This window comes from Oncorhynchus mykiss, chromosome 10 (assembly GCF_057628025.1).
Source record: "Oncorhynchus mykiss isolate SJ-2025 chromosome 10, ASM5762802v1, whole genome shotgun sequence".
NCBI lineage: Eukaryota > Metazoa > Chordata > Actinopteri > Salmoniformes > Salmonidae > Oncorhynchus > Oncorhynchus mykiss.
This window is the reverse complement of record NC_143031.1, coordinates 26,306,870-26,324,399: the sequence shown is the minus strand read 5'-3', so window position 1 is coordinate 26,324,399 and position 17,530 is coordinate 26,306,870. Positions and strand designations below refer to the sequence as shown.

At 42.0% G+C, this 17,530-nt stretch overlaps 2 protein-coding genes across 4 annotated transcripts in view; one reads left to right on the top strand and one right to left on the bottom strand.

The window, feature by feature from the left end:
- The window catches only part of LOC110533553 (uncharacterized), an 83,076-nt gene extending 79,530 nt beyond the window's left edge, over window positions 1-3,546 (top strand). For all 3 annotated transcript variants that reach the window (XR_016483628.1, XM_090186221.1, XM_021617881.3), the window contains 3 exons: window positions 1,838-1,996; window positions 2,212-2,371; window positions 2,801-3,546. Coding sequence is in view for 2 of the 3 variants with exons in the window: in XM_090186221.1 (XP_090042347.1) it covers window positions 1,838-1,996; window positions 2,212-2,371; window positions 2,801-2,901 (420 nt within the window). In the remaining variant the exon portion in view is untranslated. The remainder of the gene's footprint in view (window positions 1-1,837; window positions 1,997-2,211; window positions 2,372-2,800) is intronic.
- A 1,053-nt stretch (window positions 3,547-4,599) lies between these two features.
- On the bottom strand, window positions 4,600-16,562 carry LOC110533552 (B-cell CLL/lymphoma 7 protein family member B-A). The gene is made up of 6 exons (XM_021617880.3): window positions 16,376-16,562; window positions 15,825-15,900; window positions 15,655-15,757; window positions 13,623-13,787; window positions 13,380-13,456; window positions 4,600-7,776 (listed from the first exon to the last, which is right to left on the bottom strand). Exons 1-6 carry the CDS (start codon window positions 16,465-16,467, stop codon window positions 7,687-7,689), a joined length of 603 nt encoding a protein of 200 aa, XP_021473555.1. The 5' UTR covers window positions 16,468-16,562; the 3' UTR covers window positions 4,600-7,686.
- Window positions 16,563-17,530: the final 968 nt, after the last annotated feature.

Below are 17,530 nucleotides of genomic sequence, written 5' to 3'. Positions count from 1 at the left end.
GTTCATGGTTAAAGAAGACACCAAGGTTTTGTCAGGGTTAAAGAAGACACCAAGGTTTAGGTCAGGGTTAAAGAAGAGACCAAGATTTAGGTCAGTGTCAAATAAGACACCAAGGTTTAGGTCAGGGTCAAAGAAGACACCAAGGTTTAGGTTAGGGTTAAAGAAGACACCAAGGTTTAGGTCAGGGTCAAAGAAGACACCATGGTTTCTGGCCGTAAGCTTTACATTGGTGGACAAATGACCAAGGTTATTTACAATATTGATTCTAGCAAGTTGGGGGCCAAATAAAACAACCTCAGATTTTTGTGTGTTTTTGTACTGTTGGGGGTACTTGGGGACTAGAGTTGGGAAACACTGTTGTAGTGTAACTGTGTTAGTGGGTTGTGTGACTGGCACAGTATTATTATTGAAGCTGTGTGTGTGCATGCGTGCATCTATGCGGTGTAACATGGATGGCAGTGCTATATTACTGATGATGTAGCTCTACAGTATGTAGACCTTGGTGTCTTCTTTAACTGTCTCTCTTGTGTTACATGGTGGTTTTCACATTACACAGTCCTTAGAGGAACCACCAGTAGGATAGCACCTGTTATTATTACTTTGTTGCAAAAGTAAGTACACTGTACAAAAATATAAATGCAACGTGTAAATGTTGGTCCCATTTTTCATGAAGTGAAATAAAAGATCCCAGAAATGTTCCATGTGGACAAAAAGCTAATTTCTATCAAATGTTGTGCACAAATTTGTTCACATCCCTGTTAGTGAGCATTTCCCCTTTGCCAAGATAATCCATCCACCTGACAGCTGTGGCATATCAAGAAGCTGATTCAACAGCATGATCATTCCACAGGTGCACCTTGTGCTGGGGACAATAAAATACCAGTTTTGTCACACAACACAATGCCACGTGCAGTAGGCATGCTGAATGCAGGAATGTCCACCAGACGTGTTGCCAGAATTGAATGTTAATTTCCTACCATAAGCTGCCTCCAATGTTGTTTTCGAGAATTTGGCATTACGTCCTCACCTCTCCGACCTCACAACCGCAGACCACGTGTAACCATGCCAGCCCAGGACCCCCACATCTAGCTTCACCTGCGGGATTGTTTGAGACCAGCCACCCTGACAGCTGATGAGTCTGTGGGTTTGCACAACTGAAGAATTTCTGCACAAACTGTTAGAAACCGTCTCAGGGAAGAGCATCTGCATGCTCATTGTCCTTACCAGGGTCTTGACCTGACTGCAGTTCGGCGTCGCAACCGACATCAGTGGGCAAATGTTCACCTTCGATGGCCACTGGCATGCTGGAGAAGTGGGCTCTTCACGGATTAATCCCTGTTTCAACTGTACCGGGCAGATGGCAGACACTGTGTATGGCGTTGTGTGGGTGAGCGGTTTGCTGATATCAACGTTGTGAACAGAGTGCCGCATGGTGGAGGGGTTATGGTATGAGCAGGCATAAGATACGGACAACAAACATAATTGCATTTTATCAATGGCAATTTGAATGCACAGAGATATTGTGCAGATGCATATCTGTATTCCCAGTCATGTGAAATCCATAGATTAGGGCCTAATGAATTTTTCAAATGACTGATTTCCTTATACAAACTTTTATATTTTTGTTCAGTGTAGTTTAAGTACAATACAAATGGCGAAACCTACACAACCAATGCTAGGTAACCACTTCAGTTATTTTAAGTTATAAGTTAGTTTTTCCCTTTTGTGAACAATGTAGTTTCCCTGCAGCATTGCCTAGGGTTTATATAAAATACTGTGAAAGTTGTTGATCCTCATTCAGTCTGTACGGTGTGCTTTTTGTGTGGTCTCCCTCCAGCCCAGGCTGTATGTACAGGTGAAGAGCCGTGCTCTGGGCTCACTGCTGACCTCTGAGAGTGTCAAGGACGACTTCTCCCCAGCCGGAGTGATCCTGTCCCCGGCCTGCTCTCTGGACACCCAGCGCTGGCTCTTCACTGGAGGGCTGCTCCGCTGCAAGGTGTGTGTGTGCCTGTGCGTGCATTAGGGGAGAGAAAAAGGTAAAGTCTCAACATTTAAGCAAAACTAGAGTGGGAATATTCTGGGAAATATGCAATCCTCTTCCCTATGTTATGCTATGGTAAGTATCTGTGTGTGTGTGTGTGTGTGTGTGTGTGTGTGTGTGTGTGTGTGTGTGTGTGTGTGTAATATTGACACGGTGTGTGTTGCCTGTAGGCCAGTAAGGCGTGTCTTTCAGTGATTGGGGGGAAGGCAACAGTTGGGGCCAGAGTGGCCCTGTGGGCGGAGCATGGACGCACACACCAGAGATGGAGCCTGAACCACAACGGAACCATCTCTTCCCATCTCAACCACAAACTAGTACTGGACTTCAGAGGTGAGACCATAGAGATCCACTATAATGTATGGTCTTTGATAAACACAGAGGAGCCTACTGTAATAGTGGAGAGACCATAGAGATCCACTATAATGTATGGTCTTTGATAAACACAGAGGAGCCTACTGTAATAGTGGAGAGCAGGTTTCTGTTGTGTACTGCTGCTGAACTCAACTACCATATGCTATACTTAGTGGAGGATCTATTTTGAGATCATAACAACCATATTCACAGAGCCATCTCAGAAAAAAGCTAGAAATTGTATTGGTATATAATTGGTTATTCCCAGAACCATGAAATGTTGTATTTCCAGTTATACAAATACATTAGGGGGAAAAAGCATGGTTGTAACCTATTTACAGTTGTCTCCAAGACACAGTAGAAGAAAGATTGTTGCCTAAAAGGAACCATTTGTGAAATGTCTTTCAGGTGGAACGGGTTTCAAGAGGGACCACCTGGTCGTCAATGAATTTGCCACTGATCAGGCCACACAGTTCTGGGACATAGAAGAATATTTCAAAGACTCATAAAAAGTCAGGCCAAAGTGTCCCAGCACAGTATGGGAGATGTAGTGTTTGTTTCTATCCTGGCAGAGCACTTCTCCCAGCCATCTGGCCCACGTGTCCATGACGACAGAGCAAGAAGCATCGTGTTCATTTCCTGTCTTTTTCTGTTTGATCTCAGGACCCAGAAACCATTGCAGCAGTGCTGATATGGAGTAGTGATACAGAATCCAATTGTCTTTATCTACTTGAACATGTCAGTGTGGCACTTAATTTGTAGACAGTTGAGAACTCAGAGGAAGAATTAAATGTCAAATTAGAGGAACGTTTTTTTTGTTGCTGATGTCAAGAAATGTTGCTGTAAGCTACCCTCGTCCTTAAAACATCATGATGTCATGTCACCACTAACTGCCGCTAGCCCAAGGTTAGTCACTGGCCCGCTACAAATGTGTTCAGTGGGAGTGTTTTAAATGAGCATCTGGTTATTTCACTGAAGTAAACACAGAACCTTAATATATATGTATGATATTCAGGAATAGCTGTATTCAAATACAAAAATGGATGTCCATAAAGATAAGATGACAGTGTACAGTTCAGGCAAGCTGATGGTATATTAATAAAGATGTTTCTTTTTAAATCTGTGATTAATATTAAAGGTCAATGTCATATCTGTTCACTTGCTGTGGGTTGTTATTCAAAAGGTTCTGAGAAATTGAGCTGATTGGGAGAAAAGGATTGACAGGTACAGCATTCAGTACATTTTCAGAGGATACACTCCAAAGTAATGCAAGATTAAGATAATTTAATTATTTAATTCTTCATGCATTACTTTGGAATTCATCTTCTGAAAATATAATGAACGCTGTACCTGTCAATGATCAAAATGTCCATAGTTCAGTTCATGGTGCATAGGCTTTTTATGTTTCTGATGGAGATTCATCATTTGCCAGTGTGAGTCAGTAGTCAGGCGGTTTTCCCATAGGCCTGGATGACTACAGTAACTTCCACAGTAGTCACAATACAGTACAGACATTTGGCTAGGCTGATCTTACTGTGCACCTCATTGTCCTCGTCACATGGGAAACAATAGCAGGTCCTGTCCTGGAAGAATACTGTATCACAGACCAACCATGTGCCATCTAACTTAAGTGTGTTTATTTAATCAATTGTGTACAGCCAGGCACATGTATCATAATCAATTTTGAGAAGTGCCACCAGTTGATGAAATATGACATGATTAAATCTGTATCGCTGAAGCATTAGAAATGTAACGGTAATTTCCGATTGAGCCGACATATGCAGTCTCCACTAACGCTGGGAACATTACCTTTAAATGTAATGCTAAACTTCCACGATACGGATTTAATAGAGTCCTTACAGTACTATCCAATCTGTAAACATAGATTCAATTGTCATTTGTCACACATCTCTCGTGACGGACGAAAACATAGCGCTCACGCAATATTTGGTTCTGGTTTGCCAAGATTACTTAATTACCCGTACATGCTTGTGTGTGTAATGTTTAAATTTCAAAAATGTAAGCACACCAGAGCAGGGTAGACTGTCAACTGATGGAATTGGTTGTGTGCACTCTAGCTCCATCTATTGGAAAGATCCCTTTATGGCCTAGTTTACCCGATGTAGAACTGATGTACAACACATTTCTTAAGGCATATAACACATGGTATATGTGTATTCAAAAAGAAATTCAAACAATAGAATCTGCAGATTTCCAAATCCATACTCCTTTATAAAATAATTTGTACTTGGAAAATTACAATAAAATACAAAGTACTCCTTACAAACTCTTCTTAAAAAATAAAATAATCCATTAGCAGAATAGGCCTACCATCCAAAATTAATCTGCAAGGTGGTCATTTAAATATGCATACAGAAGTCATCACATTGTAAATGCCTTAATTTTAGTGGCCCATTCAACATACTGGCATCACTTGAAATAATCATGTCTTATCAAGAGACTAACAGTACAGTACAATGAAGTAATAAGACTGAAAATGATAACTGTTACAAATTGGTAATAACTAGCGATATTGCGGGAGTTAACTTTTGTCGCCCAGTCCCAAATATTACAGCATTTTTCATAAATGGCGAACCACAACGCAACACACTGATCTATTTGCCAAACTTGAGTGTAATTGCTGTCGATTGTCAGAGAGAGAAAAAAAAAAATATATATATACACACACACACACACACACACACAGTACCAGTCAAACGTTTGGACACACCTACTCATTCCAGGCTTTTTCTTTATTTTTTACTGTTTTCTACATTGTAGAATAATAGTTAAGACAAACTATGAAATAACACATATGGAATCATTTAGTAACCAAAAAAAAGTGTTAAACAAATCAAAACATTTTCTATTTTAGATTCTTTAAAGTAGCCAGCCTTTGACAGCTTTGCATTCTCTCAACCAGCTACATGGGGTAGTCACCTGGAATGCCTTTCAATTAACAAGTGTGCCTTCTTAAAAGTACATTTGTGGAATCTCTTTCCTTCTTAATGCATTTGAGCCAATCAGTTGTTGTGACAAGGTTGGGTTGGTATACAGAAGATAGTCTATTACCAAATCGGGCTAAGTCCATATTAAATGGAAAGAACAGCTCAAATAAGCAAAAGAGAAATGACAGTCCATCATTACTTTAAGCCATAAAGGTCAGCTAATTCGTAAAATTTCAAGAACTTCCAAAGTTCAAAGCAGTCGCAAAAACCATCAACCGCTATGATGAAATTGGCTCTCATGAGGACCACAACAGGAAAGGCAGACCCAGAGTTACCTCTGCTGCAGAGGATAAGTTCATTAGTTACCAGTCTCAGAAATTGGCAATTAACTACACCTCTGATTGCAGCCCAAATAAATGATTCACAGAGTTCAAGTAACAGACATCTCAACTGTTCAGAGGAGACTGTGTGAATCAGGCCTTCATGGTCAAACTGCTGCAAAGAAACCACTACTAAATGACACCAATAAGAATAAGAGACTTGCTTGGGCCAAGAAACACGAGCAATGGACATTAAACCGGTGGAAATCTGGTTCCCAACGTGAAGCACGGAGGTGGTGTGATGGTGTGGGGTTGCTTTGTTGGGGACACTGCGATTTATTTAGAATTCAAAGCACGCTTAACCAACATGGCTACCATAGCATTCTGTAGTGATACGCCATTCCATCTCGTTTGCGCTTAGTGGGACTATCATTTGTTTTTCAACAGGACAATGACCCAAAACACACCTCTAGGCTGTGTAAGGTCTATTTGACCAAGGAGAGTGATGGAGTGCTGCAGCAGATGACCTGGCCTCCACAATCACCCGACCTCAACCCAATTGAGATGGTTTGGGATGAGTTGGACCGCAGAGAAGGAAAAGCAACCAACAAGTGCTCAGCATTTGTAGGAACTCCTTCAAGAAAAGCATTCCAGGTGACTACCTCATGAAGCTGGTGGAGAGAATGCAAAGAGTGAGCAAGGCTGTTATCAAGGCAAAGGGTGGCTACTTTGAAGAATCTAAAATATATTTAAACTTGTTTAACACTTTTTTGGTTACTACATGATTCCATTTGTGTTATTTCATAATTTTGATGTCTTCACTATTATTCTACAATGTAGAAAATAGTAAAAATTAAGAAAAACCCTTGAATGGGTAGGTGTCCAAACTTTTGACTGGTACTGTAAATAAATGGTTACTATTAAGTATTACAATCATTCCAAAATAACATAAAATAGTCAGTGTACATGCTAACCTGATCAATTAAATTTCCTAATTTCACTCAAGTAAAATATGACATAAAACATATCTCTGAGAAAGACAAGTGCTTCCTTGGGTTACTAAGGACGATAACGCAAGACAGATTTTAGACTGAAACAATCTGTGTTCATTTTACAAATGAACTCTTAAATAACTGAGACAACATCTTTAAGAGATAAATAACAAAAAAATAAGGACCTAGTAGCATCATTTAAGTAACTTGAAAAACATCACATACAATACTTGTAATTTTGAAACATTCTTCAATGTTAAACTTAGTGCGTTTGATTTGCACACCAGCGTGTCCCGGATGGACGGATATAACACTTGATTTAGAAATCGTCAAAACTGACAAAAGATCCTGACAGCTAGCATTGAGTAAACAAGTGTCAATGGCACAATATGAAGCTGCATTCAAAATAGAGCCAATCAGACTTAAAACCTACAACACTGACCATAGCTTAATTCATACATTTTCTGTCATTGCCTTGCAATAAATAGTTTACGTGAAAAGTTATATTTTGTAGACAGAAAACATTATCTCCCAAATCAAAGAAAATTTAAAAAGGGCATACATGTAACCTACCGGACTGCACTACCTCGGGAGAGTGGCGGTAGAGTGCTTTGGTTTTGTATTCCGCTGTTAATCCATTGAAACTAAATAGTGTCAACTAAACTACATATTCATGGGTGCTTTAAGGGAAAAATGAAGTCACTTTGAAAGAGATTCAATATAAAATCATAACAAGTATGGTGGTCCTGGTATAACAGGTATGTCTGGTCCATAAAATGTATCCATTGCAGTCATCGGAGGATAGACTTGCAGTCGTGCAACTCGCTGACTAAAAGCTAAGCAGGGCCTGGTTCAAAGCATTTTTTATTTTAAAATCAGCAAATTAGTTGAGAGTTCAATTTGTTTAAAATGTTTTGTTCAATGTATGAACCAGAAATGTCTGTCATTGAAAATGATAGACAATTTTTCCAAATCAAAAAATAAGATTCAACAAAGTGCCTGAAGTGAATTGGGTCCGAGTCTGATGCAGTGTGTTAGCTCATCATTGAGGAGCTCTGCAGGACAGAGTTCTGCTCAGAACACACCCTCTTCAGTGGTGGAGCTCCAGAACACTCCTCTTCCTCCTGTGTGGGGAAATACAGCCAGGTTTGTTTCAATCCATGTTTTATCAGTTTTATGCATAATGTATAATGAGTAGATTGTTGGACAAACTAGGAGTTTGATGTGCTGTTTTAAATAGTCTTGTAAGTGCACTAGAGTTCAAAGGTTTGGGGTCACTTAGAGATGTCCTTGTTTTTGAAAGAAAAGCAACATTTTTGTCTATTAAAATAACATAAAATTGATCAGTAATACAGTGTAGACATTGTTAATGTTGTAAATGACTACTGTAGTTGGAAACGGCTGATTTATTTCATTTATTTTTATGGAATATCTACATAGGCCCATTATCAGCAACCATCATTCCTGTCTTCCAATGGCACGTTGTGTTAGCTAATCCAAGTTTATCATTTTAAAAGGCTAATTGATCATTAGAAAACTGTTTTGCAATTATGTTAGCAAAGCTAAAAACTATTGTTCTGATTAAAGAAACAATAAAACTGACCTTCTTTAGACTAGTTGAATATCTGGAGCATCAGCATTTGTGGGTTCGATTACAGGCTCAAAATGGCCAGAAACAAAGACCTTTCTTCTGAAACTCGTCAGTCTATTATTGTTCTGAGAAATGAAGGCTATTCCATGCTAAAAATTGCCAAGAAACTGAAGATCTCATACAACACTGTGTACTACTCCCATCACAGAACAGCACAAACTGTCTCTAACCAGAATAGAAAGGAGTAGGAGGCCCCAGTGCACAACTGAGCAAGAGGACAAGTACATTAGTGTCTAGTTTGAGAAACAGACGCCTCACAAGTCCTCAACTGGCAGCTTCATTAAATAGTACCCACTAAACACCCGTCTCAACGACAATAGTGAAGTGGCGACGCCAGGATGCTGGCCATCTAGGCAGAGTTGCAAAGAAAAAGTGATATCTCAGACTGGCCAATAAAATGAAAAGATTAAGATGGGCAAAAGAACACAGACACTGGACAGAGTAACTCTGCCTGGAAGGTCAGCATCCCGGAGTCGCCTCTTCACTGTTGACGTCGAGTCTGGTGTTTTGCGCATACTATTTAATCAAGCTGCCAATTGAGGACTTGTGAGACACTAATGTACTTGTCCTCTTGCTCAGTTGAGCACCGGGGCCTCCCATCCTCTTTCTACTCTGGCTAGGACCAGTTTGCGCTGTTCTGTGATGGGAGTAGTACACAGCGCTGTACGAGATCTTCATGGCAATTTTTCTTGGCAATTTCTTGCTTGGAATAGCCTTCATTTCTCAGAACAAGAATAGACTGACGAGTTTCAGAAGAAAGTGCTTTTTTTCTGGCCATTTTGAGCCTGTAATTGAACCCACAAATGCTGATGCTCCAGATATTCAACTAAAGGCGGCCCGTTTTATTGCTTCTTTAATCAGAATAACAGTTTTCAGCTGTGCTAACATAATTGCAACATGGTTTTCTAACGACCAATTAGCCTTGTAAAATTATAAACTTGGATTAGCTAACACAATGTTCCATTGGAAGACAGGAGTGATGGTTGCTGATAATGGGCCTCTGTAGACCCGTGGATATTCATTTTTTTTTTAATCAGTCATTTCGGGCTCCAAAAGTCATTTACAACATTAACAACTTCTACACTGTATTTCTGATCAATTTGATGTTATTTTAAATGGACAAAATAAGTTGCTTTTCTTTCAAAAACAAGGACATTTCTAAGTGACCTCAAACTTTTGAATGTGTATAGTGTATATTGAACAAAAATATAAAGCGCAACATGTAAAATTTTGGTCCCATGAGCTGAAATAAAAGATCCCAGAACTGTTCCATCCGCACAATAAGCTTGTTCCTCTCAAATGTTGTGCACAAATGTATTTACACCCCTGTTAGAGGGCATTTCTCATTTGCCGAGATAATCCATCCACCTGACAAGTGGGGCACATCAAGAAGCTGATTAAACAGCATCATCATTGCACAGGTGCACCTTAAAAGGCCCCTCTAAAATGTGCCACAGACGTCTCAAGTTTTGATGGAGCGTGCAATTGGCATGCTGCCTGCAGGACTGTCCACCAAATCAAATCAAATTTTATTTGTCACATACACATGGTTAGCAGATGTTAATGCGAGTGTAGCGAAATGCTCGTGCTTCTAGTTCCGACAATGCAGTAATAACCAACAAGTAATCTAACTAACAATTCCAAAACTACTGTCTTGTACACAGTGTAAGGGGATAAAGAATATGTACATAAGGATATATGAATGAGTGATGGTACAGAGCAGCATAGGCAAGATACAGTAGATGGTATCGAGTACAGTATATACATATGAGATGAGTATGTAAACAAAGTGGCATAGTTAAAGTGGCTAGTGATACATGTATTACATAAGGATACAGTCGATGGTATAGAGTACAGTATATACGTATGCATATGAGATGAATAATGTAGGGTAAGTAACATTATATAAGGTAGCATTGTTTAAAGTGGCTAGTGATATATTTGCATCATTTCCCATCAATTCCCATTATTAAAGTGGCTGGAGTTGAGTCAGTGTCAGTGTGTTGGCAGCAGCCACTCAATGTTAGTGGTGGCTGTTTAACAGTCTGATGGCCTTGAGATAGAAGCTGTTTTTCAGTCTCTCGGTCCTAGCTTTGATGCACCTGTACTGACCTCGCCTTCTGGATGATAGCGGGGTGAACAGGCAGTGGCTCGGGTGGTTGATGTCCTTGATGATCTTTATGGCCTTCCTGTGACATCGGGTGGTGTAGGTGTCCTGGAGGGCAGGTAGTTTGCCCCCGGTGATGCGTTGTGCAGACCTCACTACCCTCTGGAGAGCCTTACGGTTGAGGGCGGAGCAGTTGCCGTACCAGGCGGTGATACAGCCCGCCAGGATGCTCTCGATTGTGCATCTGTAGAAGTTTGTGAGTGCTTTTGGTGACAAGCCAAATTTCTTCAGCCTCCTGAGGTTGAAGAGGCGCTGCTGCGCCTTCTTCACAATGCTGTCTGTGTGAGTGGACCAATTCAGTTTGTCTGTGATGTGTATGCCGAGGAACTTAAAACTTGCTACCCTCTCCACTACTGTTCCATCGATGTGGATAGGGGGGTGTTCCCTCTGCTGTTTCCTGAAGTCCACAATCATCTCCTTAGTTTTGTTGACGTTGAGTGTGAGGTTATTTTCCTGACACCACACTCCGAGGGCCCTCACCTCCTCCCTGTAGGCCGTCTCGTCGTTGTTGGTAATCAAGCCTACCACTGTTGTGTCGTCCGCAAACTTGATGATTGAGTTGGAGGCGTGCGTGGCCACGCAGTCGTGGGTGAACAGGGAGTACAGGAGAGGGCTCAGAACGCACCCTTGTGGGGCCCCAGTGTTGAGGATCAGCGGGGAGGAGATGTTGTTGCCTACCCTCACCACCTGGGGGCGGCCCGTCAGGAATTCCAGTACCCAGTTGCACAGGGCGGGGTCGAGACCCAGGGTCTCGAGCTTGATGACGAGCTTGGAGGGTACTATGGTGTTGAATGCCGAGCTGTAGTCAATGAACAGCATTCTCACATAGGTATTCCTCTTGTCCAGATGGGTTAGGGCAGTGTGCAGTGTGGTTGAGATTGCATCGTCTGTGGACCTATTTGGGCGGTAAGCAAATTGGAGTGGGTCTAGGGTGTCAGGTAGGGTGGAGGTGATATGGTCCTTGACTAGTCTCTCAAAGCACTTCATGATGACGGAAGTGAGTGCTACGGGGCGGTAGTCGTTTAGCTCAGTTACCTTAGCTTTCTTGGGAACAGGAACAATGGTGGCCCTCTTGAAGCATGTGGGAACAGCAGACTGGTATAGGGATTGATTGAATATGTCCGTAAACACACCGGCCAGCTAATCTGCGCATGCTCTGAGGGCGCGGCTGGGGATGCCGTCTGGGCCTGCAGCCTTGCGAGGGTTAACACGTTTAAATGTCTTACTCACCTCGGCTGCAGTGAAGGAGAGACCGCATGTTTTCGTTGCAGGCCGTGTCAGTGGCACTGTATTGTCCTCAAAGCGGGCAAAAAAGTTATTTAGTCTGCCTGGGAGCAGGACATCCTGGTCCGTGACTGGGCTGGATTTCTTCCTGTAGTCCGTGATTGACTGTAGACCCTGCCACATGCCTCTTGTGTCTGAGCCGTTGAATTGAGATTCTACTTTGTCTCTGTACTGACGCTTAGCTTGTTTGATAGCCTTGCAGAGGGAATAGCTGCACTGTTTGTATTCGGTCATTTTACCAGACACCTTGCCCTGATTAAAAGCAGTGGTTCGCACTTTCAGTTTCACGCGAATGCTGCCATCAATCCACGGTTTCTGGTTAGGGAATGTTTTAATCGTTGCTATGGGAACGACATCTTCAACGCACGTTCTAATGAACTCGCACACCGAATCAGCGTATTCGTCAATGTTGTTGTCTGACGCAATACAAAACATGTCCCAGAGCTGTTACCAAAGAATTGAATGTTAATTTCTCTACCATAAGCCGCCTCCAATGTAATTTTAGAGAATTTGGCAGTATATCCAACAGGCCCTACAACCGCAGACCACATGTAACCATGCCAGCCCAGGACCTCCACATCAGTCTTCTTCACCTGTTGGATGGTCTGAGACCAGCCACCCGGACAGCTGATGAAACGGTGTTTGCACACCCAAAGAATTTCTGCACAAACTGTCAGAAACCACCTCAGGGAAGAGCATCTGCGTGCTCATTTTCCTCACCAGGGTCTTGACCTGACTGAGGTTCGGCGTCATAACTGACATCAGTGGGCAAATGTTCACCTTCGATGGCCACTGGCATGCTGGAGAAGTGGGCTCTTCACGGATTAATCCCTGTTTCAACTGTACCGTGCAGATGGCAGACACCGTGTACGGCTTTGTGTGGGCGAGCGGTTTGGTGATATCAACGTTGTGAACAGATAGCCCCATAGTGGCAGTGGGGTTATGGTATGAGCAGGCATAAGCTACGGACAACAAACACAATTGCATTTTATCAATGGCAATTTGAATGTACAGAGATATCGTGACGCGATCCTGAGGCCCATTGTCGTGCCAATCATCCGCCGCCATCACCTCAAGTTTCAGCACGATAATTCACGGCCCCATGTCGCAAGGATCTGTACACAATTCCTGGAAGCTGAAAATGTCCCAATTCTTCCATGGCCTGCATACTCACCAGACATGTCTCCCATTGAGCATGTTTGGGATGCTCTGGATCGACGTGTTCCAGTTCCCACCAATATCTAACAACTTTGCACAGCCATTGAAGAGGAGTAGGATAACATTCCACAGGTCACAATCAACAGCCTGATCAACTCTATGGGAAGGAGATGTGTCGTGCTGCATGAGGCAAATGGTGGTCACCACAAATACTGACTAGTTTTCTGATCAATGCCCCTATCGTTAAGGTATATGTGACCAACAAACGCATATATGTATTCCCAGTCATGTGAAATCCATAGATTAGGGCAGAGTTCATTTCAATTGACTGATTTTCTTATATGAACTGTAACTCAGTAAAATCTTTGAAATTGTTATATTTATAATTTTGTTCAGTGTAAATCGGTTGAGTGACAAAGCTGTGGTGTCGAAGTGGAATGATCATTGAGATGTTAGATGCGCTTTACCTGAGTAGTGAGGGGCAACAAGTCCTCTTTAATTAGCAACGGAGGTTCGTCAGCTAGTTCACTTGGCAATGACGGCTCTGGAAAAAAAAGAAGAGTCAAATAAACATTTACTTAAAACCTCTTAAAGAATCTGAAGATATATTTGACCTTATTAGTTGACATCAGAATAATTGAAAAAGATCTTCAGTTAATGTTCCCGTGTAGAGGTAAGTGTGTGTGTGTACATCTGTCTGTCCGTCTTACCCTCCATGATCTCCTGGCCCAGAGTCGGGGGCTGTGAGTCATCTGTGCGGAAGTCACACAGGTTCTTGGGGCTCAGAGGTTCACTAGGCTGGGGGCTAGAGTTACTGCTGCTGTCCACTTTGGGCTGGTACGCATCAGACAGAGAGCTCTGGTTACTGTTCTCATCTGGGGAGGAAGAGAGTACAGGGAATATGAGGAAATGGAAAGAGCTCTAGGCCAGCATATAGTGAGGTCATACAGTGCATTCAGAAAGTATTCAGACCCCTTGACTTTTTCACATTTTGTTACATTACAGCCTTATTCTAAAATGGATTAAAAAAATACATTTTAAAAATACTCATGAATCTAAACACAATACCCCATAATGACAAAGCAAAAACATGTTTGCAAATGTATTAAAAATCAATTACATTTTTATTTTATTAAAAATATATATCACATTTACATAAGTATTCAGACCTGTTACTCCTTTGGCAGCGATTACAGCCACGAGTCTTCTTGGGTTTGATGCTACAAGCTTAACACACCTATATTTGGGGCGTTTCTCCCATTCTTCTCTGCAGATCCTCTCAAGCTCTGTCAGGTTGGATGTGGAGCGTCACTGCACAGCTATTTTCAGGTCTCTCCAGATATCTTCAATCGGGTACAAGTCCGGGCTCTGGATGGGCCACTCAAGGACATTCAGAGACTTGTCCCAAAGCCACTCCTGCATTGTCTTGGCTTTGTGCTTAGGGTCATTGTCCTGTTGGAAGGTGAACCAGTTGGAAGGGTAGCGCTCTGTAGCAGGTTATCATCAAGGATCTCTGTGTACTTTGCTCCATTCATCTTCTGCTCATACCTGACTAGTCTCCCAGTCCCTGCCACTGAAAAACATCCCCATAGCATGCTGCCACCACCATGCTTCACCGTAGGGATGGTGCCAGGTTTCCTCCAGACGTGACACTTGGCATTTAGGCCAAAGAATTGAATCTTGGTTTCATCACACCAGAGAATCTTGTGCCTTTTGGCAAACTCCAAGTGGCCTGTCATGAGCCTCTTACTGAGGAGTGGCTTCCGTCTGGCCACTCTACCATAAAGCCCTGATTGGTGGAGTGCTGCAGAGATGTCCTTCTGGAAGGTTCTCCCATCTCCAGAGGAACTCTGGAGCTGTCAGAGTGACCATCGGGTTCTTGATCACCTCCCTGACCAAGGCCCTTCTCCCCAGATTGCTCAGTTTGGCCTGGCAGCCAGCTCTAGGAAGAGTCTTGGTGGTTACAAACTTCTTCCATTTTAGAATGATGGAGGCCACTGTGTTCTTTGGGACCTTCAATGCTGCAGACATTTTTTGATACCATTCCCCAGATCTGTGCTTCGACACAATCCTGTCTCTACGGACAATTCATTCAACCTCATGGCTTGGTTTTTGCTCTGACAAGCACTGTCAACTGTGGGACCTTATATACACAGGTGTGTGCCTTTCCAAATCATGTCCATTCAATTGAATTAACACAGGTGGACTCCAATCAAGGAAAGGAAAGGGGAATACCTAGTCAGTTGTACAACTGAATGCATTCAACTGAAATGTGTCTTCCGCATTTAACCCAACCCCTCTGAATCAAGAGAGCTGTGGGGTGCTGCCTTAAATCGACATTCACGGCGCCCGGGGAACAGTGGGTTAACTGCCTTGTTCAGGGGCAGAACAACAGATGTTTACCTTGTCGGCTTAGGGATTCCATCCAGCAACCTTTCAGTTACTGGCCCAACGCTCTAACCACTAGGTTACCTGAGTAGAAACATCAAGGCTGATCAATGGAAACAGGATGCACTTGAGCTCAATTTTGAGTCTCATAGCAAAGGGTATGAATACTTAAGTAAATAAGGTATCTGTTGTTATTTGTCATTGTGGGGTATTGTGTGTAGATTGATGAGGAGGGGAAAAGAATTGAACTCATTTTAGAATACGGCTGTAACGTACCAAATGTGGAAAAAGAGAAGGGGATGGAATACTTTCCAAATGCACTGTATGTCACTCAAAACAGTCCTCCATCCTCACCATGAAAATCCAGATGACTTGAATGTGTGTTTTCTGAGGCTGGATCTGTGGAGAAGCTATTCAGCTCCCTGACTGCTCCAGCCGGGACCCCCTTACTCTTCTCCTACAAGAAGACAAAGCATTACAAACTGACATTGCTACTTAGGTTGATAAATAAGAAAATAACTTACTTCTTTTGTATCCACCACTGGTACCCATTTGAATATCCTCAAAGATGTGTCTCCGACAGTGACCCATTTCTTCTCCCTGTGGAAAACAATGAGTGCGCTCCTTCACATTCAGATAGTTCAAGGGTCAAGTGCACCAAGGATCCCAGATTGCACAAACCGTTTACATATCCCTTCCATGTAGTGGAATTATACCCCAAATGAATGCAATGCTATTAGTGGAAGCTGCTACAAATAAGCGAGGATTGTTGGCTGGTAATCGTATTGATTACTACACGACAGTCACTGCATAGTTCGATTGCTAGCCTGTCTGTCCATTCCCCAATTATAAGCAAGCTAGCTAACTAACTAGCTTTACACAAGTGTACTTTTGGGTCCCGCCTCTTGTTGAAAAGCCACTTGTCTCGAGGGAGAAAGCTTCACAGTGATAATCATTGGTTGTGCTCTCGGTCTTTCACTGTCATTCTGTCTCAAACCACGCCTCCATGTCGCTGAACTTTCTGTATCGGCAATCTTTAATGATCTTTCACACAAATAAATAATGTTGTACTTACCATCTTCTGACCCTCTCAATGGCCGCCATCACCTTCTTCATGTCATCTTTAGCGCGGCTTCGTGTCTCAGCGCGAACCGAGCGTCCAGACATATTTGTGCTTGGTTTTAGTTTTATTTGCCTCCGACAGACTGTTTAGCTTTAGCTAGCTCTCCGTCCTGCCCACCGAATCTCGCGAGCTTTCGGGACCCATTCACTTCTTGTTCTCACAGAACGCCCTCACTAAATGTGCATGTGTTTACATGAAGAAACCATCTGGGGTCACTTGTTACATTGTAGTTACACTGGCATCCCTAAGGCCGTGCCTAGACTTGACAGTTCAAGCAGCTTTCTTGTTCTTATCATGGAATTCCGATCTCGTCATACGTCTACACCTACATTAAAATGTATCTACCGTGTCTCTCCAATAGGAAACATATGTTTCTCCTTGCTCCCTCAGGACAACAGAAGTGTTTTATTTCAAAGGGATATTGTGTCTATTCCTTATGTCACAACTTACAGGAATACATTTGTCAATAATATCTGTTTGAAAAAAGTCAGTTTTTTTCCCCACACAAATAACTGCTAGTTAACAAGATCAAAAGAGGCATCTTTCAAAATGATCCATAAGTATTACCCTGCGAAACATTACCTGAAGAAACTAAAAAAAAACTAACATTAACTGTACTTTTTGTGTTGAGCATCCAGAAACAGTTTTGCATTTATTTTGGCATTGTCAACATGTAAAGAAATGAGTTTTATAATTGTTATATTCCTGATGACCTTTGTTTATTATGGGAGAATTTGCTGCTCGGTTTCCTTAACTATAAAAAGGATAGAGGAAAAACAATTTTACCTCATCTAATTGTGCTAATCGAACATTTTCATATTCATAAATGTACATTCACTAATAAAAAAAAACTTCCATGTTTTCTATGAGGAATTCTAGCAGTACATTAATACCATTTTACATTATTTTACATTACTGCAATAAAAAAAAACATAAAAAATTACGTTTTTTTTTAATCATTAAAAGCAGGAACGTATTTCCTCACCAGTGATATTTCCTAGCCTCTCGCTCCCAAAACATACGTTTTATGGAGAGCTGTAGGCGAATTGCTGAAGACGTCGTCCACTATATGCGACGTCTTGCATCCAGAGTGAAGAGAAACCCTGA